The 27014-nt window shown below is 37.3% G+C and overlaps 1 protein-coding gene across 5 annotated transcripts in view; it reads left to right on the top strand.

Moving 5' to 3' along the window:
* Positions 1 to 27014, top strand: part of IMPL2 (inositol monophosphatase family protein) — a 203254-nt gene that overhangs the window by 61871 nt on the left and 114369 nt on the right. For all 5 annotated transcript variants that reach the window (XM_089824425.1, XM_089824424.1, XM_089824422.1 and 2 more), the window contains exon 5: positions 3778 to 3902. In XM_089824425.1, coding sequence (XP_089680551.1) covers positions 3778 to 3902 — 125 coding nt within the window. The remainder of the gene's footprint in view (positions 1 to 3777; positions 3903 to 27014) is intronic.

Below are 27014 nucleotides of genomic sequence, written 5' to 3'. Positions count from 1 at the left end.
CTAAGTGTTTTGTCCAGGATCAGGTTCATCTGCCTTGGTTTTGCAGAGCCAGAAGCGTAGGGAATTTAGATCGCGTCGATCAATCCGTCAAGTTGGCCTTAACCGGTTGGATATCCCAGCATTAAGTAGGCAAGGCTTGTAGGATTCCATTTGCGGTTTTCAAAATCAATAGGCCCGAAAGCAAAGGGAAGTCAGACCATTTGGCATACTTGACATCATAGGTTCTTCCATCATGGAAAGACCAATGCAAATCAAGGGGTACAGGTAGCAAGACCCCACTATATCATGCACAATGACGACAACATATGTTAGCATGAATGCTGACGATATTTTTGTTTGGGAGTATCATAGTAGTGCTGGAGACATAATTTGGAGCTTATGTGTTACATTCATGACAGTGTTTGTCATTGATGTCAACATATACCTTATTTGGTGAAGATTTTCAGAGTTACAAAGGTAGATGCATTCAACACAGTTAGGATTATGAGTTGTGTTTTGTGCACTTAACTAGATATTTATCCATGCTTATAGATGCTATAGCTAACTACACAGACACAAATATGGAAATATGACAGAGTTATGCGATGTTTTTTGAAGGTTGCTTTCAGGGAGAGTTTCGAGAAAGCGGTTACTAATAAATTGATTATATCTTTTAATAGAGATGTAATCTGGTTAAGCGAGCTTAGAGGAAGGTTAGAGACATGTTGAAGATGCTATGTTCTAGATGGCGAAAACAAATGTTCATTTTGTGAGGTTTGGCAAAGACTATTTGCAAGATGCTCTTTGTGAGCCGACTATTGCAAATATCTTTGAAAAAGAGTATAATTGTAATGTAATGTGTAATGTAACATCTTAAGGATGTCCTATATTATTATTGTAAATTGGGAAAGCCTTAAGGCCGACTCAATATTTGTTTTAGGACTTAGTATAAAGGAAAGATCATTCTTTTTGGTAAATCATCATGTGCGGTCTTATGCATTGAGATGTTTGGTTATGCGAACTTGGATGCGAATTTGTATTTGATCAGAGTAGAGATTATGTTGAGGATGTACTGTGAGCTTCAAAGCAAGTATATTGGCAAAGGAGTTGTTCTTTAGTCAGTTCAAAGATCTTGGATATGCTTATTTGAAAGATTGTCTAATGAAGAGTGCTTTTGAGGCTATTAGAACAGTGGGTTTAGTTGTCTTCTTTTCAACTCCTAATAGGGTTGGTACAACTCCTAACTAGGTTGGAATCTCTTAATAGGGACTCAAAGTCTCCTAACAGGGCCTCATATGTATTGATTGTGTTTCATTGGCTCTTAACAGAGTCTATCCTTTCACAAGGAATTTTTATATTAGTACATCATCTTGTGGGCGTCATTCCCATTGAGGTTTTCCCTCTGATCAAGGGTTTCCCTAGTTAACATATTTAGTGTTATTGTGCATGGTTATCTTTCTATGGTTGATGCATCTATGTTTACATGTTTCATAATTAATAAAGTTGTTGATAATTACATATGATTCACAACCCCCCCTCCCCCCCCTCCCCCAGTTATCTTGGTGGACTTGACTTTCTAACAATATATTATAAAGGTATGTTAAAGGATTTATAATCATAAACCATACATGTTTATAATTGAGTAAAATCTCACATATGATCTATACTTTAAGTTTATACTAATAATAATAAGTGTCTTCTAATATCAACCCTAATAATGGTCAATTATGGGATCATTTTAAGACATACTCATAATAAGATTGAGATATTTTTCATAGACTACAAATAATCAAAATAATAATGTCTTCAACATTATTTAATTATGATTAGAAAGTTACATTGTTACCAAGGAGGGGCTTGTCTAAGTCCAAGCAATTGGATTTTGTCCCAAGATAGGGTAGGGGTCAGCGACCTATGATCCTTTGGGACACGGGCTTGAACCTGTAAACTTTGAGGGACTCCATTACACATTTGGCATCTAGGTAACTTGGATAACACCTATACCTTTTGTTCCTAAATTCAAGTAATATCATTCTTATTAAGAAAAAACTTGGTTTCCAAGATTATCATTACAAGTAATTAGTAAATGGGGAGTATCTTCAATATTGTTATTTAATCTCTAGTAAGAAGTGTACTATGTTATCAAGGAGGAGCTTGTATAAATCCAACCGAAGGGTTTGCCCAATAGAGGGTAGGGGTTAACCGTTAGAGTCTCGTAAATCTTCGTGAAACGGGCTTGGACCTGTAAACTTTGAGGGAGTCCTTAGATGGTATCTAGGCAACTTGATTAGCATTTGTACTCTTTGATCCTCAATTCAAATGATAATAACATAAGACAATTACTTCCTAATCATAAACTCAGATTTTCAACATTAAATGACTCAATTGAGTAATTTTCACGTCTAAACCCTAAAAGGGGACATTATAGATAATCAAAAACTTCTCTCTTCGGTTTGGGGTTTCATCTACTTTGTTTTGCTATTTTCCTGGACACTGTTTGGTAGTCCCGTTGTTGGTTGTTCCTTTGTTGTACTGTTGCAGTCCCTTATATCCTCTTTGTGGTCTCTTGTTGGACATTTATAAATTTATCTTCTATTTATCTTATCTTATCTCCACGCGAGAACTTTACACAGTTTGTTGGCACATGAAACTCCTCGCAATAAGTTGAAATATCGCAGATATATCTATGATATTTCAATCTATTGTGTAGATGATACAACAGTTTCACTAACCATTTGGATATTAAGTCAGCTGTATGAGCTGATCAAATTTTGACAGGATTTGGCCACAGCGTCTGTCATTTAAACAAGGAGGCAGAAAGAAGATGAGGAAACTGAGGTGATTCAAGTAAGAGTTCAGAAGAGAGTGAGGAGAAATAATAGAATTTCAGTCAGACACTTCGACACCATAGAAGAATGGAAGAAGTTTTTTTTGATAAGGGTTGAAGAATAGAAACAACTGCTTTTTAAAAGAAATAATAATTTGATGAAAGTTGGCAAGGCACTGTAGAATAAAAAATGTCATCTTGAAGAGGTTACTTAGAGCAGCTCTCTCAATATATTTCACCAAAGTAACAACGATATCATCTATTGGGGGGTCGGTATCAACTTCCATTTTACAAGGTTTTAGTTGGGAAATATGAGCTTCTAGAGCTCCTAATCTCAATTTTCCTGGCAGCTACTAATATCGTTGAGACCAATTTCCTTGATAACATTGAGTTGAACTCCTTAAATTAACCTTTAAACAAGTGTCATTAATATAATTTTAAACTATCTTTTGTATCTAGAAGGCATCCTTGATAACAAACTATCATATAATAAGAAGAAAGAAATTATATTAATGTCCGTGAATGACCAAAAATAACAGCAGAATCTTGTAAATTAGTAGAAATAAGAGATTGTATTAAATTGTATTGATATGTGATGAATTAGAGTGAGATAGATGATTATGGATATATTAAGTAAGCTGTCACCTTAGGTAAAGGCTCTTAAGTGCAAAAGCTATCAAGCGTTATATCTTAGCAGATGCTAAATGTAAATCTTTTTTTATCATAACAGTAAGAGTACTCACTTTGATATAAAAACATTCACATTGATATAAAAGCAGGTGCAACAGCATCCACCTAAAGTTCTGCAAAATAAATCTTAGATTGCATTTAGTCACATTCTTTACCATTGAACTTGTTTATTTTAAGTTTGGAGTGGAGGTTGCTTGTTTATTATTAAATTTTCAAAACTGATATTATGAAACTTGAATTCCATCAGCTAAAACTATAAATATAATGCTGTTCTGTTACAGATTCTTGGAATTATTGATCAGCCTATTTTACGTGAAAGATGGATTGGAAAGATTGGAGAAAAAAGTACATTTAATGGACAAGAGATTTCAACCCGCGCATGCGATTCCCTGGCAATGGCCTACATGTATGTTAATCTCATCCAGAGATCAATGCATGGATATCATAATCAAGGCATTTCTTACCTTCATGTAATGTATATGTTAAGAGTGATTGGTTGGAATATCTTGGTCTTATGTTTGTATATCTCTTGTTGCATTCTATTAAATGTTGAAACTTGAAAGCCTATTGAATTAAACTATTTCCTCTTGAATTAGTGATTTCATGTTTGCCATGCTTCTTATTGGTAATTTTCTTATGGTTAATTTTGAGATTACCTTGATTGATTGTTTTTTAACTTAAAATAATAAATTATTGTGACAGGAATATGCACATGTTTACTTTTGGCATGCTAAATATTGTGTACAAGGAAATTGGAGTTTAGGGCCTTTTTTCTTGGACTATATAAGGATTGTCAAATTATTAATTAACTCTCCTCTATTGTAGGATAACTAGGTCATTGCATATATAGCTTTTCCACATATAAGGTTCTTTTAAATTTGCATTGCACATATTTTCCTCCCTTTCTGTAGTTTTGTTTACTTTAATCACATGCCCAGTCTCCTTTTCCATTTTAGGTATAACATTGTATATAGTTGAAGCCTATATTTTGCAGCATGCCATTGCTTTCCTCAGTGTAACATGCAAGAGGCTCTCTTTTCTTTTTGACATGTGACAATTATGGTATGAAAGATGAACGAGATAAAATTGAGTGTTGTAGATGCACAAACATATAGTGCACAGACGTCTTTGAACATCAAGAGGGACAAAATGAGCAAATACTATATGCTCACCTAGAGGGAAACATAATCAAAGAGAATATTCTTACAAAGTCATTGATCAATCATCTCTAGTTGTTTTCGTAATACATGAAGCAAATGACAGCTACTGTGTTGAGGGAGCCTTGGCATCTGGTGGAGAGGAGAAGCATTACCATGGGCTTAACCTCTCAACCACAGACCTTTACTTGTCCCCACACAATCTCTTTCGAGAAAAGGCCCTCTCTACCCCGAGATTAGGCTTGGGGCACCATGGTTCTGCCACCCAAGCATCCTGGTGCTAGAGTGTCGACTAGGTAGCAGACAAGGCTGTGGATATCCTCCATCAACTTCCCCTTTGTCAGCTAGTAGTTTGACCTCTAGTGATCGTTGTGACAAGCATGCATTGACCTACCTTGGCCAAGGATTTTAGTGGGCTACTAATTATGCCTGATCACCCACCGCTCAACTTGACAACAAGAGTTATATATTGGACACCCATGAGCTAACTCAGTTTTCTTTATGCATTTTTATAATTAGATACTTTCATTTCTGATCTCATCTTGTTCTTATAGGGATGTTCTCTCCTCCCACCCTTTTGGCTTGACCATTCCGGTCCTTTTGTGTGCTTCCTAGGAGATCTCGTGATTATATTCAATTCTGGTATCAATTTGTGTATTCAATATTCAATGTCATTGTTCAAAATCCTTTTCATGGCACCATGTGTTGTTCTTATATCAGAGGCATATTGCCAACACCTCTGTATGAGCCAACATGAATAATTATACTCACAATAAGTATTTCAGTGCTTGCATAAAACATATCATACACAAAATCTGAAAGTAGAATATACATATGGATTACTCGCAATGATCATGATGACAATTTATGATTTTCAAAACAATATTATCAGTATACAATCCTTATGCTTGCAACATAACAAGGAATAATCAATGCATAACCTGCTATAGGAGTTGTGCTGCCTTGTGCGGTTAGAGATCAGTGTTCTCGTCTAGTAGATGGAAATGATAACTTTGTAAAAATGAATGCAAGGAAATCTTGGCAGGTCTGAGGCTATATGCTAGGCTGTTGAAGGAATATGAAGCTTGCTCCCAATGAATTTTGTTGTTATCATAGTCCTTGGCTTATTCCTGTGAGGGAGATTGAAATCGCAGAGCATTAAAGAAGCTTGGTAAAAGAATGCTCGCATAACCTTGGCATGAACATAAATAAACAAACCCGCAAATGCATGCTCGGTTACAAGAAAGGCTGATGTGGCAAATGTAAGGCCAGATATTGGTTCCATAAAGAAATAATATTTCTAGTTGATTCAAATAAGTAACTCTATCGATTGAAATATTGAAAAATAAAAACGCAATGGAAAGATGGGCAATCACTCAAAACAATTAAGAGCAAATATTAAAGATAATTATAAAGGTTCTCCTTCCACATGATTTTAAAATTATATTGGCAACATGGTATTTGTGCCACCTTTATTTGTACGTACATAACACAACGATCTTTGATAGAAAAGGTAATAATTTATATTATTATTTAAATGCTTAATTTTCTTCTTGATAAGTGTTATGAACTGATTGGTTAGCTCATGGTTGTCCAAGGTATACTCTTGCTTGCCTAGTCATTAAATTCTTAGCCAAGATGGTTAGAATCCATACCTGATGCCCTATCAGTGGACTTTTGGTGTTGAATCCCTAGCTCCCGTTTAGCAATACTTCCCCCTTCGTCGTGTTCAACAATAGAGAAGAATTTTGATGATAATAACATATTCCTCAATTTAAATCAAGATAACTATAATAAAGAAATTATTTTTATAATCATCATAACAGCTAACCACCATTTCAAATAAGCAACTAACTTTTCCAAAAATAATATGTATTCATTTTCTATTAAAATTGTAACGAAAAACTAACATGTCATCTCTACAGGTTTTAAAATGAACAACCATATTTCCATTTCACATGATCATAATATTCAATTGATTTACTAGCCAACTGACATTCACATGAATTACATAATGACTATATGATATTTTAAATCGAGTAAAATTTGGGATGTAACATACCCTTCCCCTTGTGTTTCATCTCTGCGATGAACTTTACAATCTAAAAGAAACAAAGCATTCTAAATAAATAAAACAATACAAATTTCTAGGTTGCATTCCAACATAGTCTATTCATAGTTCAAATCCTTGAGAAAAGATGAGGAAATTTCTGGAAGATCTCATCAAAGTCTTCCCAAGTAGCATATTCCTTGGAAAACTGATCCCACTGGACCTTGCACTAGGTTATGTCCTGATATTGTAAGCGAAGCTGATGCACCTTGAGTATCCTGGGCGGCTCTACTTCCACCACCCCTGGGTCTTGTACTTGTAAGAGGTTCTAGTCAATTACATGCTCATGATGGGTGATATATTTCTTAAGATATGATACATAGAATATATTATGTATTCTGGCAAGGGCTGGAGGTAATGCAATTCTGTAGACTATCGGGTTTATGACTTCTAACACCTTAAATGGTCCCACATATCTCAGGGCTAATTTGGCATGCCTCCCAAACTTGATAGTGCTTTTTTGTGGTTTTACGTTCAGGAGAACCTTTTCTCCTACTGAGAATTCCTAGGGTATTCTTTTTGCGTCTGTGTAACTTTTCTGTTAGTCATTTACCTCCTTTAGCCTCTGACGGATCTGAACTACCCATTCTTCCATCTCTGGAAGCATCTCGGGTCCAACAATGATTCTATCTTCAATTTGGTTCCAACTCATAGGGGTTCTCCACTTATGCCTGTATAGGGCCTCAAAAGGTGCCGTCTTGAGAGCAGATCGGTAAGAGTTTTTGTTTAGTGGTAAAATGGAAGCACTTTAAATGAGATGTAGACTTCCACTTTACATAGTCACTAAGCCATTTAAAAGTGTGAGGGAAAGAGGGGAATTTTCAAGTACGATTCCACTTATGATCCAAATTAGATTAGCCAAAGGAAGAAGGGAGCTAATACTAAATTCTAATTGTAAAGAGGAATGCAATACAAGGAAACATACTCTCTTAGGCCCTTAATTGGATAATGTGAATGTGGAATTGAACTAATTACTAGAATAATGTAAATCTAGATGCTATATAAACACAATTAGCCCCATTAAGATGCAAATCTAGGGTAAAAATATGAAAGAAAATTAGATATAAATGACTCACCTTGAAATGTGTAGAGGAAGATGTATTTTTGCTCCAAAATTCGTAGATATGAACTGTATCTGAATATTCGTCCGTGGATCTTAGAATGAAACGATGAAAGGAACAAAATCCAGAAATCTCCTTGGAATTTGAAACTAAAGGACTAGGTTGACTTGGGAAGATGTCCTACGACCAGGTTGACATAGTCCGGTGATCTATGACTGAAGACTCCAAAAAGCTTGTGAACAATAGGTTCCAGATCTATAATCCTTTTTGCTCCCAACTTGCAAATCAACACATAAAAGAAAGGTTTGGGGGTTGGGGTTTGATGAGGGCTTGCCTTGGTCAAGCCCTAGGTTAAGGAATTAACCATAATTGAGAGATGTGAATGTAAATGACTGAAAGAAATGATAAATGTTAGGATTTACCTTGCTTGCATGTATGTAAATGTAATATAGATCTTGAATTAGGAATGTAGGGTATCTCTACTCTTTGCAATGGATCTACCATAATCCCATCATGGTGCCATGGATATAAAGGTGCATCAATGAAGAAGCTAATGAATGCTTCAATGTAGACACACGGTGATATAAATAAGACACATGAACATTGATTACATGACTGCTACTTAAAAAACATATCATACGCTGAAATGGTAGAGATAGGATGAAGAAGTAGCCCTTGATCAATTGCAAGACTCTTATACAAAGAGCATAGCAGAAAAACAACATATATAACCAGATCATCATCACAAATAAGTATAAGGCACTTAGCACATGTATGAAGATTCTATCGTAGGTACATATTTCAACACTCCTCCTTAGTAAGAGAGAGTCTTCAGAGTGCCATCTCATGATAAGTACACATTGTTGCAACCATAAATAATGTCAATACAAAATTAAATCATAAATATTCACAATACAAATTGTTATCTCAGCATAACAATATTCACCATAGCTACTCCTATAGGTTGAGATAAAGAAACAACAAATAAAGTTATGGAGTCACACTCCCGGAGGGTGGAAGAAGGGATTTCACCTCAAACTTCTCTTGCAAAGAACAACTCATTAACATAGGATTATATCTCGAATTTCTCTCGCAGAGAAAAACTCATTAACAAAGAATTGCATCTTGAACTTCTCTTGCAAAAAACTCATTAACGAGGGATTGCACCTTGAATCTTGTCGCAGAGGAGAACTCATTAACAAGGAATTGCACCTCGAGATTCTGTCACAGAGAAGAATTCATTAATAAATTAAAGGAATGACTGAAGTTGAAACTCTCTTAGTAAGAGCATCGTTTTGGACTAGACCAAGCTCATCTCGGAAACAACAAAACTTCACTCTCAAAAGTGGCTTGGTGAGACTGTATGTAGTTTGCTCCTCTATAGAAATGTACTTAAGCTCAATGGCTTTCTTTTGAACCATGTCCCTCAAATAATGGTATTTAATTTCCATATGTTTGTTTTTGTCATGATAAAATGGATTGACCGAAAGCTTCACACAACTTTGGTTATCACACATAATCCCTATAGGTTCAAAAGGCTGTCCAAATAAATTTGCAAGCAATTTACTAAGCAACACAACTTCTCTTGCAGCCACATATGCTGCAACAATAATTTGCTTCAGCTGTCCTCTAAGCTACACAAGATTGCTTCCTGCTGCACCATAAGACCATGATGGGGCCTAGGCTGGAACAACATCCTTAAGTACTCTTCCTGTCAGGCACACACTCTTTCCAATCGGAATTAGAGAACCCTTGCAAGTTCAGTTCTATACATGAAGAATATTTCAATCCATATCCCACTATACCATGTACATATCTCAAAATATGTTTAGCTACCACAAGATGAATTTGCCTTGGTTCACACATAAACTAACTCAAAGTATTAACTGCACAACACATGTCAAGTCTTGTATTCACCAAATACATCAAGGAACCAATTAACTTTCTATACATAGTCAGATCAACCAAATCTGAAGAGATTGCATCCTCATGTAATGTCCTTGATTTAGCAGGTCTCCGGAGTGTGGGTTTGTTAGCTCATTATCATGACCCTCATGAGCTGATGTCTAGTTTTGGGGGTGTTTGTCATGAGATTGCTATTTTTGGACTTACTATTTTTAGTAAATCACTATTGGTGAGTTGCTATTTTTGGATTGAGTAGTTCAGGTAGGATGGTCCTCTGATTTTGGATATTTGATCTCTCTGGGATTCTTTATTGACGTTGTTTATCGGTGAGCTTGTTGGCTTAATGATGATTTAATTCACATTTAATAGTCATATTACTTTATATTATAAAGTGTTATAACTTATATTATAAAGTTGCCTTTTAAGTGGAAGGTGTGAGAATGAAGCTGGATGGCTCAATTTGTGTTATAAATACAACTTTTTGCTGAGGAGAGATCATCTTGAATATTATCTCTCATGATTATCTGGCTGAGGGTTTTTGAAGATTTCTGAGAATTCTGAAGTCTGGTGTCTGCAAATTATGCTGAGGTATATAATTTGCAATTCTCTCCTATTGTAAATGCTGTGATTAAGGAGATAGGATCATTGTTTCTGGCACTTGAAATTGGTGAAGGGTTCCATTATATTATTTGCAAATTCTGGAAATTATCTAGAGGGTGCGATTTCTACAATAAATGGTGAGTTCCTGGAAATCCACGTGGGGGCTTGAGGAAGTTTTTGGCATGGAAGAAGCAAGGCGATTCAACTCCCAGCATATACAATTGTAGATTGAGGGGCTCCTGGCATATTTTTTGACCCACGGCTACATTATCAGCCCTGCGATTAACATTTCTGGGCCTGCATTTCATTACCTAAGGCCTGCGTTTTCAGCATTTCATTGTCTAGAAAGGGCCGCAACCAATTTGGAGGTTGGCATTGGCAAATAGAAGGGTCTGTGGTTTTATTTGGTGTTAATTTTTCATTCCTAGGCTAGGGAGAATTATGATCAGCTTGGACATCACTTGGTTATGCTCTGAAATCAGGTTCTAATCTGAGTTTTGTAAATTTTCCTTTCATGCTAATTTAGCAAATTGATTTTATTTGGAACTGGAAATCCATTGTGTGAGCCTTATTTATTTTTAGTTATTTATATTTGCAATTCTGTGATATCAAAAAAACCAAAAAAATACATGTATTCCAAAACTACAAAAAAATCCAAAAAATACCAAAATATAAAAAAATCAGTTTGTTCTTCAGCATTCCAGTTAGAAGCTAGTTCAGGTCATTACACCTCATGTAACTTTTTCAGAGTTGATAGGAGTCACCATAGATTTACACTCTAATATGCCAAATCTTTTCAAAATATCAATTGCATATTTACCTTGACTTAATATCATTTCATTTGATCTTTGCCATACCTCAAGCCCAAGGAAATAGTGCAACAAACCAAGATCTTTCATTTCAAATTCTGAAGCTAATTCCTTACATTTGACAATGAGATCACCATTACCAGTGAGAAACAAGTCATCAACATAAAGCACAATAATCAACACTTTGTCATTATGTACCTTAAAATCTAAATTCAGTTCTGCATCATTCTTATGAAAATCCAAACTTAGAAGATAGTGATCAATTCTCTCATACCAAGTACGTGAAGCTTGCTTAAGGCCATACAATACCTTTTCAACCTGCATACATGAGACTCCCTATCATGAATAACAAAGCCTTTGGCTGTTCAATGTATACTTCCCCTTCAATTACCCCATTTAAGAAGCTTGTTTCCACATCTATTTGATAAAGTTTTCAGCCCTTCACTACCACAATAGCAATGGTGGTTCTAATGGAAGTGTAACGAGCTATGGAAGCAAAATTTTCTTCATTGTCTATGCCTTCCTTTTGTGAAAAACCTCTAGCTTCTAATATGGTTTTATGTTTTTCCATACTTCCATCAACTGCATGCTTAATTTTAAATAACCATTTTGAAGAATCAACTGATTACCTTTAGGTCTTGGAACAATTTTCTATACATCATTTTTAATGATTGATCGATACTCCTCTATCATTGCATCTTTCCATACTTGCTGACTTGAAGCTTCTTCAACATTGGAGTGTTCAGATTCTATAATGTGACTCATCAAAGCTGCATAACTAGCATACTTATGAGGCCTTTTACTCTGTTTGAAAGTGGCAAATGAGGCTGCATATTGTTCAGCTTCTTCCGTAATGTTTCTGACCCACAAAGGTCTTTCCTTGCTGGCTGAAATATTATGGGACCTACTGAAGTATCAATAGGATCTATTGGATTGACTAGATCAACGAAATCGTCCAATTCTGAATTCTCCCTCTGAATCTTTGAAGATGGATCCAGATCAACCATATTTAAATCTTGAGAATGCTCAAAGTCCTCTCTGTCAAATTCCATGTTAGATTCTTTTGATTTCTTACAACCTACATCAAAAGAAATATCCCTGTTGTTTTTAATTTGCTCGTCTTGGAAAGTAGATTCTGCATACTTTTGAAAAATCACTATAGCCAACAAAGATTTCTTTCCTTCCCGAAGGTTCTAACTTTTATCTTTTCTCTTTAGGAACATGGATATAGATAAGGCAACCCAAATTTCTGCAATAAATTATATCTGATTTAACCCCTGTAAAAGCTTCTTTTGGTGTCATGTTGTTTAGAATCTGACGAGGACTTTGATTCTGAAAATGAATTGCTGTCCTGCAAGCTTCAACCCATAAGAAAGTTTCAAGGCTGTGATCATGAATCACGACCTTCATTGCCTCACAATTGTTCTGTTCTTTCTTTCAGCTACACCATTTTGTTGAGGATTATAAGGAGCACATAACTGCCTCTTAATACCAGCTTCATCACAGAAATAATGAAAGATACCAGACACATACTCTCCTCCATTATTTGATCTCAATATCTTAATTTTCTTTTTAGAAAATTTTTCAACAAGAGCCTTGATCTCTTTGAAATGGGACAACACTTTATTAGATTCCTTAGACTTAAGAAAGTAAATCCAACAATTATAAGAAAAATCATCTATGATTTAACATAGTACTATAAATCAGTAAGAGAAGCAACTGACTTAGGACAATATAAATTAGATTGAATTAACTCTAGGATCTCTTTAGCTCTACTTTCACTTCTATGAAAAGAACTTTTAATGCTCTTACCTAGAGCACATCCCTTGCAAACTTCATGATTTTGGTTCCCGTTTGGAATACCAATCACAGCCTTCTCTATAGAAGATAACATTCTAAAATTAAGATGACCAAATCTCTTGTGCCACAGTTCACTTGACTTTTAAGTATCATGAGCTAAAGCTTGAATGGTGTTAGCTGAAAGCTTGTATAGACTGTTACGACGAACTCCAATCTGATGAGCTAATTGAATGTTGGAATTCTTTTTCTGTGCAAATACCTTCCATCAACAAAAGCAATATGATAGCCTTTGTCTTGCAATGCTGATATAGAAATCAGATTCCATTTTATGCCGGGGGCAAAGAGGACATTACCCAAGTGAAGGGGACACAATCAATTTCCAGTATAGCAACAGCACCAAATGTTTACCGTACAGGGTAAGAAACTTAACACATTTAGTATAGCACAATTCAACACATAATAGATACTCTATTCATATATACACTCAGTGATTACAATCCGAATGCAATGACTACAATGATGATTCCAAAGTCCATCTCAGACGTGTACATATACCTTTCCGAAGGGGTGACTCAAGCGTCACGTGCCCGTTCAGATACTATTCTACCTGTCGGCTACACTATACATTTTACCGACAACATGAATAGCTTGCATCATCTCCCATTTTGACTTGAAGGTGAGAGTCATCTTCTCTCAACTTGAAGAGGTATTTTCAATAACCAGTGATAGGTCGCAATGCATCACTATCAATTAGCCATTTATCACTGTTTGTAGATACATTGTTGAAGAGTGCAGAAATAAATTAAAAAGCCTTCAGAGTCTTCATTTGATTCCTTTTGATGAGAACCTTCTACATTTGCAGCAGCAACTTGAGTCTTTGGTCTAGAATTACAATCTCTAACAAAGTATTCATACATGTTGCATTTGAAACACTGAATCATAGAAAGATCCCTTTTTCCTTTCTTGAAGTCAGGAGTTGACTCAGTTTTTATCTCTGAATCCTTTGAAGTTCCCTTTCTTTCCTTTTCCTTTATAAGTGTGAGCTTCAAGCACATGATCATCTTGATTATAACTTTGACATCCATTTCCTTGTGCCTCTAATTTGCATTGTTCTTAAATGCAATCAGCTCTTAACCTGTCAAATTTTGGAATTTCATCCCTTACACTAGCTCTTTGAATGGAAGATTTGAAGAATGAGGAAGTCCATTCATTGCAAGCATCACTAGGTCCTTATCAACAAATTATTCACCAATTGCACTAAGGTGATCCTTTAACCCCGCAAGTTTCATAAAGTATGAAACTACAGATTCATCTCTAGCCATTTTCATATGCAACAGATGACACTGTAGGGTCTCTACTAGTACTGTTGAACTCATATAAACTTTTGAGAGTTTAAAAAAATCTCGTTGGCTGATTCTAGTTTTGAGATAATGGGAATCAAACGGTCCTTAACAGAATCACTCATAATCTTCTTAGCCATAATTTATTCTTTTTCAGTTCTTTTAGTTTCTTCAGATGGCTTTGCAACATCAGAATTAATGTAATCTAGAATATCATTCTCTTCAAGAGCAATAAAAACTCTAGGCTTTCATGAAGATAAATTAGAAGAGCCATCCAATTGGTCTTCCACTTTTATGTAAAAACTCTATGTATGCTTTGATAGAAATTTTAGTGCCAATTGAACAATGTTGCTAGGTTTCTTGTTTTTATTAGAATTAATTTTCACAATACATTAAAAGCGCAAGAGGAATGCTAACAACACAACTTCAGCATTATTCATGATTTTATGTAGAAAGGAATTTCAAAGAACATATATCGAATTCCACCAATTAATTAAGGAACCTGATTTCTTTATAGCTTAATTTGATGTGCTTGCCGGCTGAAAGGGAAGACCAGACTATGAGTCCCACAGCAGCTCCTCAACACACATCTCCAAGGATTTCCACAAATGCAGGCCAAAGACATTGTCAAACCCTCCGTAGTTATTGCGGAATGCCCCCATAGCATATTGCAGCTGGAAGAGGAAAGACGTCCAGCTACTCACAAATCGCAGGCTATTAATTCCGAGTGCCGCCTGGTACAATTCCTTTTGGCAAAAATAAACTTCAGCAATTCACAGCCTTGGTGTCATGCTGATGGGAATCTCGAACGCCAACCTCAGTAGTCACCAAATTCCTCAAAACTTTATCAAATCGATTGCTAGTATGCAGCATAATACAATCAATTTCCTTCAAAAGATTAATCTCCGTAGCCACAATGATTACAATAAGGAGAGTTGGCAAATTGTTTATAACAACACAATTTGCAATGAAATTACCAAAACAATCTCCCAGACACAGGAAACATAGATAGGAGATTTAGTTAGTGAAATCACCATACATCAGTAGTGACTTCAAACATCAGAAACTTCAAAAACCCTTATATATCAGCAAGGGCATACAGTTAAGAACCTAGAAAAGGGCCACAAAGGCATAAAATCAAATATATAATCAAGTGGATGCTTAACTCATCAAATGGGCTCATATTTATATTCTCCAAATGGCACAAAGTTTCGCAAATGAACTTCACTTAAGAAGCTTCCCACACACAACATTAAAATTTAATAAAATGCCATTATAAACTAATTTATTAATAGCTTATGGCTCCGAAAATGACCTTTTCCACCATAACTTCAAATTCTGACATGTAAGGCCATTGTTTCTTGTTCCCATGATTTAAAACTTTTCATCCCGGTTCCAACGAGCTATGATACTGAGGTGACCAACCAACAACACTATCAAAAATAACAACCTCAGCGTATTTATATGAATAATAATAATAATTCACCCGTCTTGCCAAAACAACTGAAGAGGCATTAGAATCAAAATTTGACAACCAAAGTGATCTTGATGATGAAAGATGATGAATGAACTTCACGGGGTGACTTACTATAAATAGACGCTCCCTTTAAGATTCTTGGAGCTCAAACTGGAAGCGCGAAATAAAAACTGAAGGCATCCTCCAACTCCTCTAACTCAACTGAGCTCATCGGAACCAATAGATTGACTTAATATAAATAGTAAGTGCCTCAAATAGAGTCAGAACACACGTTAGGCTGCTGCAAAGCCTATAACCACACAACTGAGACCCTCAAATCTCACTGTCAGCTCACGAGGGTCACGATGGTGAACTGACCTAGCCAATTGCAGGAACCTGCTAAAAATGGGGACATTACATTTTAGCCATTCACCATTGTCGCTAGCTGAAAACAAACAACTCAAAGAAGAACAAAGAGATAACTGATATATAATAATTCTAGTTCTAGATTGAATTCTCAAACTTGGCTCTGAAACCATGTAAAAGATATGAACTAGAAATACTTAAGGTTGCAACAATAGAAATCTAAAATTTATAAACAAATAACACCAAGGATTTTATCTCTGGAAAAAATCTCCTTCTTGAGGGAAACAACCCAGCCCACAAAAATATGACTCCTTTAATCAGAATCCAAACAAATGCAATATCTCATATCCTAGGATGGTCCCCCTCCACCTCACACCAAAACCCGTTGCCATCTCTTCACCTTCTCCAACATCTAGGAGACAATTTGATCTATGAATAGTAGCAGGGCGACAGAGGAGGAAGAGTTTCAAGCGGAACTCTTCAAACTTGGTTTTATGGTTTTGGGTTCCTTTCTCCCGGTGCTTTTTAACAGGGTGGTATGTATTGGTTTCCTCTTTACTTGGTCGCGACATATCATCCATCCGATCCACAAGGTTGGGTCGATTCAAATCTTGACAACTATAGGACCATCATGGTTGGAGACACTTTGGCCAAAATTTATGCCACTGTGCTACACACTATTCTTTCCATGGAGCTTGATCAATACCATTGTCACGCAAGGGGACAAGACGGCTTTCAGATAGACTTTTAGACCATGGACCACACTTTGACTTTAGAGGCCATTATTGAGGAGTCTCAACATCTTTCTATGAAAGTTTAATGTTGCTTTATAGACTTTTGCAAAGCGTTTGATTCGGTCTCTTGTGTGGCTCTTTTCTAGAGACTTAGAGACATTGGGATTCCTGAGATTCTTTTGATGATTATCATGAGATTGTACAAGATTCTGGTCAATAGATTTAGGACCCTATAGGGTTGCTCAGACCCTATCGAGAGTACCATTGGAGGGAAGCAAGGTTGCCCCTTTCCTACCTTGTTTGGCATCTACATTGATGAGCTTAAGGCATTCCTATGGGATTACTCACTTTCGTGTGATCGTTCTACTTGCATTGAATCTTGATCTCTATATTACTATTTGAAGATCATGTGGCTCTCTTAGCCTCCTCGAAGGGTCTTTAGCCAGTTCTGGATTGTTTGGCCTCTTTTTTGATTCATGGTAGTTGGTGGTTAACCTGGGTAAGACCTGAGTGATGGTCTTCAAATTGAAGACCTCTCATCTCCACCTGTTTTTCCAAGGTGTGGAGGTTGAGATCTTGCCTTCTTACATGTATCTGGGGGTTAAGTTCTCTAGATCTCATTTCAGTTTGAGACCTGCCTTGCAAGCCAGGGTCAACAAGGGGTTTGGTTCCCTTTCTCTGCTCGAGAGACAATGTTTTCAGCATCACTTTTAGAACACTGTGTCCAAGATGTCTCTCTTGGACTAGGATGACCGTTCTTTACGACCCTGTAGTTTGGGAGTCCTCTCTCTCCTGGAGTCAAACTAAGGTTCGAAGGAGAGAGTCTAGACTCTACTTCTCTGACATATCATTTGGTGCCACCAGTTCTCTCCTCCCAGTATCAGTTTGGCCGAGTTTGGGGCCCATCTTTTTAGACTCGGGGCCATCTTCGACTTAGTTTGGTTTCTCCACCGTCTTCGAGGTTTCACGGATTAAGTCGACGGATGTCACATATACTCTTACATGAACCTTTTCTCTTCAAAGGCGATTGTGGGTGCCGACTCCACTGGTCGGGCTTGTTGCTGCTATGCTTAGGCCTCTTGTGTTCTTAGCTTGGTGGGGATTGAGATTGACTGCTTCTCCTCTCTGTAGTTGGAATAAAGTAACTATTATGTTAGTACTTGTTAAAACTAGTTGGGTTGGGTAGTTAGGAGGCGAGGAAATGCATCGATTGGTTTCCAACCAACCGACCCTTCTATAAGTATCTGCAATATTGTTAATGTACTCATGTTGATTTTGGGTATTAATAAAGAAATCATTTCCTTGCCTACTGGTATTGTGGTATGAATGGTATGGTTTAGATTTTACTTCATATATATCAATTGGACTATTCTATGTATCTATGAAATTTTGTGATATTTCCACTACATTTTTGGTACCGTTGCCTAAGTCCGAACCTGGAGGTCGGCAGGATGGAGTAATGCGAAGGCCCTTTGTATTGCTCATCCAAGTAACAAATAGTGACGGGGAAGAGGACGAAATAACCAGGGAAAATCAATTGACATGTGATCTAGTTATGGCCTGGGAAGTTGCGGTCGATTAGTACGTACAAAGGGAAGCCCGTGAGAGAACGGTCCTTTAAGGTACGGTACGTGACAAACTTTCGGTGCCACCAACAGTGTACAATTTCCTGGGAGAGATTCCTTGCATGCTAGCACGGAATTTGTTACGAGTGGAAGAGGAAAGAGCTGAGACACAAAGGGAACGAAGGAGACAAGTACTACAACAATTTGAGGAAAGGAGGGCGAGGGAGCACAAAGAACGACGTGAAGATTCCAAAAAGGGAAACAAACATTAAAACGACTCATGCCCCTATTTCCAAATATATATCCTAGGTAGGTACAGGGAGAAGAAATTGAGAAGGAAGTTGCCTTGAGGATACTATGTCTCTAGCACCCGGAGGAGAGACATGGTAACTGGAAAGGAGGACAAGGGGATTCTATGAGAATCCAAGAAGGGTTGATCGAGCATACAATTGAAGGTATAGCAAATTTGGTCATCTTAGAGACACCAACAAGGAAGTTGGGATACAAAAATCCAGAGACACCGACAAGGAGAGACTTCCGATAGGAGCAAAGTCAAGAAGAAGGGGATACTTTAAGTAGTTCCTCCTTGGGAACGAATTTTCATTCGGGAGGGAGTGTTCCATCGGGAGGAAGTGTTCCATCAGTAGGGGTCCCATTAGGAGGTGTTCTGTCATGTCCCCTATTCAAATAATTAAAAAAAAAAAACTTTGTTAAGGCAGGCAGGCTCCAAAAAGGTGAAATTTCGGAAAAAAGGGTTAATCTTTGGAAACCAATGGACTAATAAATAAAAATTATTATTAAATTATATTTTATTAACCCCTCTTGGACGTGAGTTAGGGTTATGCCCTCTTTAAAAGGGGTTTGGAGGCATTTTGGGCTCATTCTACATCTTGATTCTTGATAATTTTCTTGTTGTTCTTCAGAGGCTGCCAAACCTGTGGAGAAGGAGACCCAAGAACGGGAGTTTGCAGGTTTCCAGGAAGGCTAAGGACGGGAGTTTGAAGCCATTCCATGTGCATGCTCATACAGAGTTTGCCCTTGTGCTGAATAGTGCCGATTTGGGTGTTTTCGGGGTTGTTTTTGGTTTGAATTTGGGTTTTCAATTGAGTGTTTCATATCAGTTTGGTTTGCTGTTGTATTTCAGACTTTATGATGTTAAAATAGAGCTGAATATATGTATTGGGTCGTGATTAAACTTCTGAGATAATTTATGAGTGTTTTGTGGTGTTTCCGGGCATTTTTGTGTTAATTTCGGGAGCCCGATTGAGCATAGTTTTGCCCTACATTTGTGATCTGTTGTGTAAGGGCTATACAAATCTGGAAATGTCATTTTGTAGGCTGTTATGCTGCTGAAATCTCTGTAAAAATGTCCATTTTCAGATTTATTAATAATTTGTGAAGTTGTGAAGTTTTTGGCACTAATTTGGACATACCCGATTTGGGTTTTATTGGAAAATTGGCAGATCTTTGTAATATTGGTTGTTTGATTTTAAAGTTCTGATTTGAGGCTGGAAATATCATAAAAAATCAGTAAAGGGACATTACAGTGGTATCAGAGCCGTGATCTTGCCAGCCTGAGTGTTTGTAGAAGTTGCATGTCAGTTTTAACAACTACCCAGATCTTGCATGTCAAGTTTTGATAACTACCCAGATCTTGCATGTCATATTTTATGATTGCATGCAACTAAGTGAAAGAGAAAAAAAGATATTTGCAGCAAGAAAAGAATAAAGAAATTTTGATTAAACCCCCAGTTGAAAGCAAAAGTACAAAATCCAAGGAAGAAAAAAGTATGGCTGATCCAGATGAGATGGCAAAGAAATTCTTCCAAGACATCCAAAATACTCAGAAGCAAATAGTGGATGGTTTGGCTGAAACTAGAGAGGCTTTGCGGATATTGACAGAAAAATTACAAGGAATTGCATCTATTAATGAGAAAGGGAGCACTTCAGAGGAGCAGAGAAATGGGAGATCCACACCATCTAAATCAACCAAATCCATTTTCTTGCCTGCAGATGAGCCACCAGTACCAAATCCAGCCATTAATCCAGTGGAAGAGGTTACAGGTAATTTGATTACATTAAGAGCTACTTACAATGGCTTAGATGATGACTTTCGTAGTTCAGTTCCTTTTAGAGAATATGTGGATATGATGAACGCTTTGATGCCCAAGAAAGAGAATAGGAGGGAGCATGACACAAGTGGAAGAGAGCTCAAAAATAAAATAAGCAAGTTTACAGCGCCTACTTTTGATGGAACAAATAAAATTTCAGCTAGAGCATGGCTACAAAAATTACAAACTTTCTTCACACTTAACCCCATGAAAGAGAGTGATGCTATTCAATTTGCAAGTCTACACTTGGAAGATGCAGCCTATGATTGGTGGTATCATGGAATGACTACTCAAGGTCACGATCAGGTAACTACATTTGAAGATTTCAGTCAAAGGGTGATAGATAGATTTGACCTCAAGGATGATGAAGAGTACTTTAAAGAATTGTCAAAGTTGAAGCAAACCAAATCAGTTAATGAGTATATAGAAGAATTTCAAAAAGTGGCTATTATGGTACCTGATATGAGTGAAAAGAGGATCATTTATCTTTTCCTTGATGGTTTAGAAGATTCTGTTAAGGGTTTGGTTAAGGCTTTCTCACCCTCAACCTTACAGGAAGCTATCAAAAGAAGCTTGCAACTTGAAACTTGCGTGCCTATGAAATCAATCACTAATCAAAAACCCCCAAATCTTTGGCAACATAAGGGAAACTTTCAGAAAAAGACTTTCCCAACACTACCACCAAAAGATGTGACAAATGTGACAAAAAAGAAGGTAGATGAAGAGACTAGGAGTGAATTACGAAGGAAAAAGCTTTGTTTTACTTGTAGAGAACCATGGGTTCCAGGACACAGATGTTTGGGGAAAGGTCAAGTGCACTATATTGAAGTTGCTTCAGAATCTGATTCAGATGAGCATGAGGAATTTCATGATACTAAGGAGGAGGTAGAAGAAGAGAAAGTAAAAGAAATCAGCAAGGATGGCACTTTAGTAGCATTATCAGGAGTCCCAAGATACCATCCCTTCCGAATTCGAGGGGTACTAGCAGGGCAAAGGTTGACTGTTCTTCTTGATAGTGGGGCAACTCACAATTTTATTGATGAGGGATTTGTCATGAAAAGAGGGCTTAAAGCAGAAGATTTTGAGGGATTCAATGTTACTGTAGCTGATGGATTCACTATGCCTTGCACACGGGTGGTGAAACAACTCAAGATGACCTTAGGAGATTATGAGTTATGTGATGACTTCTATGTGGTTGGTATTGGGGAGACAGATCTTGTATTGGGTGTTCAATGGTTGCACTCTATCGGAGGCTATTACATGAACCATCAAACTATGGAGTTTAAATTTCATTCCAATGGGAAAGAAGTCATATTGAGAGGGTTATCGAATGGAGCACCTAAGGCGGTCTCTGCAAAGAGGATGGAGAGGACTTTTCGAAGAGGACAAGTAACATGGGCAGCAGGAGTCATAATCCAACCAACAAGCTCTCCCAAGAATCAAGGTAATTTCCATTTTGAAATTCAAAATATTCTTGATAAGCATAGTATAGTTTTCAATGACTTGCCTCCAGGATTACCACCAGATAGAGGTTTTGAGCATGTTATAGAGTTAGAACAGGGTGCCAAACCAGTTATAACAACCCCATACCGCCATCCAAGAGGTTATAAGGAAGAAATTGAAAAAACTATTAAAGAACTCCTGGACATGGGATTCATAAGGCCTAGCTCTAGTCCATTTGCATCATCTGTGGTACTTGTCAAGAAAAAGGATGGTACAATGAGAATGTGTATAGACTACAGGGCTCTAAACAAGAAGACCATAAAAAATAGGTATCCCATACCACACATAGATGAACTCATTGATGAGTTACATGGTGCTGTATACTTCTCAAAAATTGACTTAAGATTAGGCTACCATCAAATCCGAATGAGGAGTGAAGATGTGGAAAAGACTGCTTTCAGATGTCACTATGGGCACTTTGAATTTCTTGTTATGCCATTTGGACTCACTAATGCACCAGCAACATTCCAATCTTGTATAAATAAGGTATTCAGTCAGCATCTTCGAAAATTTGTTTTGGTATTTTTTGATGATATCTTGATATACAATAAAACATGGGAAGAGCATCTAAAGCACATAGACAATGTTTTGGGAATCTTGGAGCAGCAATCCTTCTATGCTAAGCTATCTAAATGTGAGTTTGGTTTGACAGAGATCCTATATTTGGGACATATTATAAGCTCTAAAGGAGTACAGGTTGATCAACAAAAAATCCAGGCAATTTTGGATTGGCCTCCACCCACTAATCTTACACAGTTGAGAGGTTTCTTCGGGTTGTGTAGCTACTATAGGAGATTTGCCAAGGGATTTTCTCAGCTTGCTGCCCCCTTGACTGATTTGACAAAGAAAGGAGCTTTTGTTTGGACAGAAGAGGCACAAAAAACATTTGATAAGCTGAAGGAGGTAATGAGTTCATGCCCTGTGCTTGCAATTCCAGATTTCTCTTTACCTTTTGTTGTTGAATGTGATGCTTCGGGAGAAGGTATAGGGGCTGTCTTAACTCAAAGGGGACATCCAATAGCATTTGAGAGTCGAAAATTAAATCAATCAGAGAAAGGGTACTCCATCTATGATAAGGAAATGTTGGCAATCATGCATGCACTTCATAAGTTTAGACAATATTTGGTATGTGGGAGATTCATTGTAAAGACAGACCATAATATCCTCAGGTTCTTCTTGAACCAAAGGGATTTGAATGATCATCAACAAAAATGGGTAAGCAAATTGCAAGCTTATGATTTTGATATTGAATACATGAAAGGAAAGAATAATGTGGTTGCTGATGCTCTCTCAAGAAAGCCCACTTTGTGTTCCTTATCATCTATCTCTGCTGATTGGAAAGTCTCCATAATTTTAGAGTATGCTAAAGATTCATTTGCCACCAAGATTTTGGATAAGTTAGTGGATGATAACAGGTACAAGGTTGTTGATGAATTGATTTATTACAAGAACAGGATCTTCTTAGTGCCAGGGTCAAAAACTAAGGAGAGGATATTGAGGGCCTTTCATGACACACCTTTGGCTGGTCACCAGGGATACTTCAAGACATACAGGCAAATTCGAGAGCGGTTTTCATGGAAGGGTATGAAGGAGGATGTCCTTAAACACATTAAGGAATGTATGGTATGCCAACAAAGCAAGAGTGAGCAAAATTTTCCTGCAGGGTTGTTGCAGCCACTTCCTATTCCTGAACAAAAATGGGAAAGTATTTTTATGGATTTCATCACTGGGTTGCCCAAGGTTCAAGGTAAGGATTGCATATATGTGGTGGTAGATAGACTAACTAAGTATGCACATTTCTTTCCTATCACATCTGATTTCAAGGCATCACAAGTGGCCGAATTGTTCTTCAAGGAAATTTTTAGATTACATGGTTTGCCTAGAAACATTGTTAGTGACCGGGACAGTAGATTCCTCAGCTCTTTTTGGAAGGAGCTCTTTCATTTGGCAGGAACTGAACTCACTCCCAGTACTAGCTATCACCCTCAAACAGATGGACAAACAGAGATAGTTAATAAATGGATAGAAGGATATTTGAGGAATTATGTTTCAAATCAACAACATGCTTGGGTGAAATGGTTACACCTAGGGGAGTATTGTTACAATACATCTCATCACATGTCTATTGGTATGCCTCCTTTTCGTGCTCTTTATGGTTACGATGCCCTTTCCTTTGTTGATCTAATACTTTCCGATAGCAGAGTACCCGCAGCAAGTGATTTCATCAAGCAAAGCCAAGACATAATAAGGTCCCTCAAGGATAATCTACAACATGCACAAAACCAACAAAAGATATATGCTGACAGGAAAAGGATTGAAAGATCTTTTGAGGTGGGAGATTTGGTATTTGTTAGGTTGCAGCCATATAAGCAAAGCACCTTGAAGAGAAGTGGGGCAGAGAAACTCAAGCCAAGGTTCTATGGGCCTTATAAAATCATCAAGAAGGTAGGAGAGGTAGCTTATGAATTGGAGCTCCCACCAAACAGCAAAATACATAATATTTTTCATGTATCTTGCTTAAAGAAGGTTCTAGGCCAGCAAACCATAGTATCTACAGAATTACCACCTCTTGATGATGAAGGGAAATTAGTTTTGATACCAGAAGAGATTTTGGATACAAGAGAGAAAAGGTTGAGAAATAGGAGCATCACAGAGCATTTGGTCAAATGGAAAGGATTACCACTTGAGGATGCAACTTGGGAAGGAGAACATATTCTTGAGAATTCCAACCTTCATTGCTTGAGGACAAGCAATATTTGGAAGGGGAGGACTGGTCATGTCCCCTATTCAAATAATTAAAAAAAAAAAACTTTGTTAAGGCAGGCAGGCTCCAAAAAGGTGAAATTTCGGAAAAAAGGGTTAATCTTTGGAAACCAATGGACTAATAAATAAAAATTATTATTAAATTATATTTTATTAACCCCTCTTGGACGTGAGTTAGGGTTATGCCCTCTTTAAAAGGGGTTTGGAGGCATTTTGGGCTCATTCTACATCTTGATTCTTGATAATTTTCTTGTTGTTCTTCAGAGGCTGCCAAACCTGTGGAGAAGGAGACCCAAGAACGGGAGTTTGCAGGTTTCCAGGAAGGCTAAGGATGGGAGTTTGAAGCCATTCCATGTGCATGCTCATACAGAGTTTGCCCTTGTGCTGAATAGTGCCGATTTGGGTGTTTTCGGGGTTGTTTTTGGTTTGAATTTGGGTTTTCAGTTGAGTGTTTCATATCAGTTTGGTTTGCTGTTGTATTTCAGACTTTATGATGTTAATAGAGCTGAATATATGTATTGGGTCGTGATTAAACTTCTGAGATAATTTATGAGTGTTTTGTGGTGTTTCCGGGCATTTTTGTGTTAATTTCGGGAGCCCGATTGAGCATAGTTTTGCCCTACATTTGTGATCTGTTGTGTAAGGGCTATACAAATCTGGAAATGTCATTTTGTAGGCTGTTATGCTGCTGAAATCTCTGTAAAAATGTCCATTTTCAGATTTATTAATAATTTGTGAAGTTGTGAAGTTTTTGGCACTAATTTGGACATACCCGATTTGGGTTTTATTGGAAAATTGGCAGATCTTTGTAATATTGGTTGTTTGATTTTAAAGTTCTGATTTGAGGCTGGAAATATCATAAAAAATCAGTAAAGGGACATTACATGTTCCATCGAGAGGTTTTCACAGAATGGCAATAGACAAACAAAAATTATGAAAGTTCATAGGGGACGGCTGGGAGGATCCTGCTGACCACTGTAGAACACGTATAACAATATCGCAAGTGAATGGACAAAATGATGTGATGAAATGGTTAAAAGCCATTCCGCCACATTAAGGGGTATTGTCATTGATTGGTATACGGATTTGGAGGCAGCAAAGAAAAACACATGGAGTAATATCCGCATAGCTTTCGAGGAAGAATTCAGACTCCTGAGACATGACGATGAAATAGTAACAGAGATTTATGACACAAGGCAAGGGAAGAGTGAATTTGTCAAAGCCTATAGTAGAAGAATGAAAGAGCTGATAGGGAAACTAGATAACAAGCCGACAGATGGACTAAAGAAACGATGGTTCATCGAAGGATTAACATCGTCCCTCAGGAAAAAGATGAAGATAGTCCCACCATCGACCTTTGCAGATGCATGTATTTGTGCCATGGACATAGAAAGTGAGACTAAAACTTCCGAGGCAAGAAGGCATAGAAGCTCAAGTGAAAGCTCGGAGGAGAGAAAAAAAGAATCCAAAACCATTCAAGCCGTGAGAAAAGCCCTGAGGCTTTTGATGGAGGAAGTGGTAGGGAGTAAGGAAGAAAAGAAATAGGGGAGAGAACTTTGGTGTACTGAGTGTGAAAAAGAAGGCCATACTAAAGGAGCATGCTCGAAGAAAGCATTTTGTGAGATTTGTCAGGTATTGGGGCACGCAATTAAAGATTGCCCCTATAATTTAAAAATAAGGAATGCTCAAGTCTTCCTGACCCAAGGGGGGCAATTCACACCTCCCTCCACTCTGCCGAAGAACGCAAATACAGAAGCCTCACCAAGAGGATATAGAAATAATAGGAGAGGAAGTAAGAATAATAGCAATAACAACACACTGCTGCGGCCACTCCAGTATGATTCCAAGGGAAGTCGATCATTCAATGTAGGAGATGTAAAGAATGGGGACATTTTGTATGAGACTATTAAAACGAAGGGCAAAATGGAGGGATGCTCTTCTAGTGGTGTGGGCTAGGCAACCATGAGGATGCAAATTGCCCGAGACAAAAGGGGGTAAATATGCTAGACATTGATGATCTAGAAGGTGAGATTCTTGCAATCACCAGGATGTAAGCCAGAAAATTAACCTATCTGGATGCTATTAGAGGGACTGAAAGATTTCAAGAAACAAAGAAACACATTCAAGATAGCATGAGAGAGGAAGGAAAGACAAAGCCAGAGAAGCCTATTTTATATAGCGGTTGAACGAATATTGTGCCCCAAGTACTGGAAACTGCTATCCCAGTGAAAATAGGTG

This window comes from Cupressus sempervirens, chromosome 4 (genome assembly GCF_028749045.1).
Source record: "Cupressus sempervirens isolate cs-2001-9-10 chromosome 4, ASM2874904v1, whole genome shotgun sequence".
NCBI classification, from domain to species: Eukaryota; Viridiplantae; Streptophyta; class Pinopsida; order Cupressales; family Cupressaceae; genus Cupressus; species Cupressus sempervirens.
The sequence above is the reverse complement of the archived record's forward strand: the minus strand, read 5'-3'. Positions and strand labels throughout refer to the sequence as shown.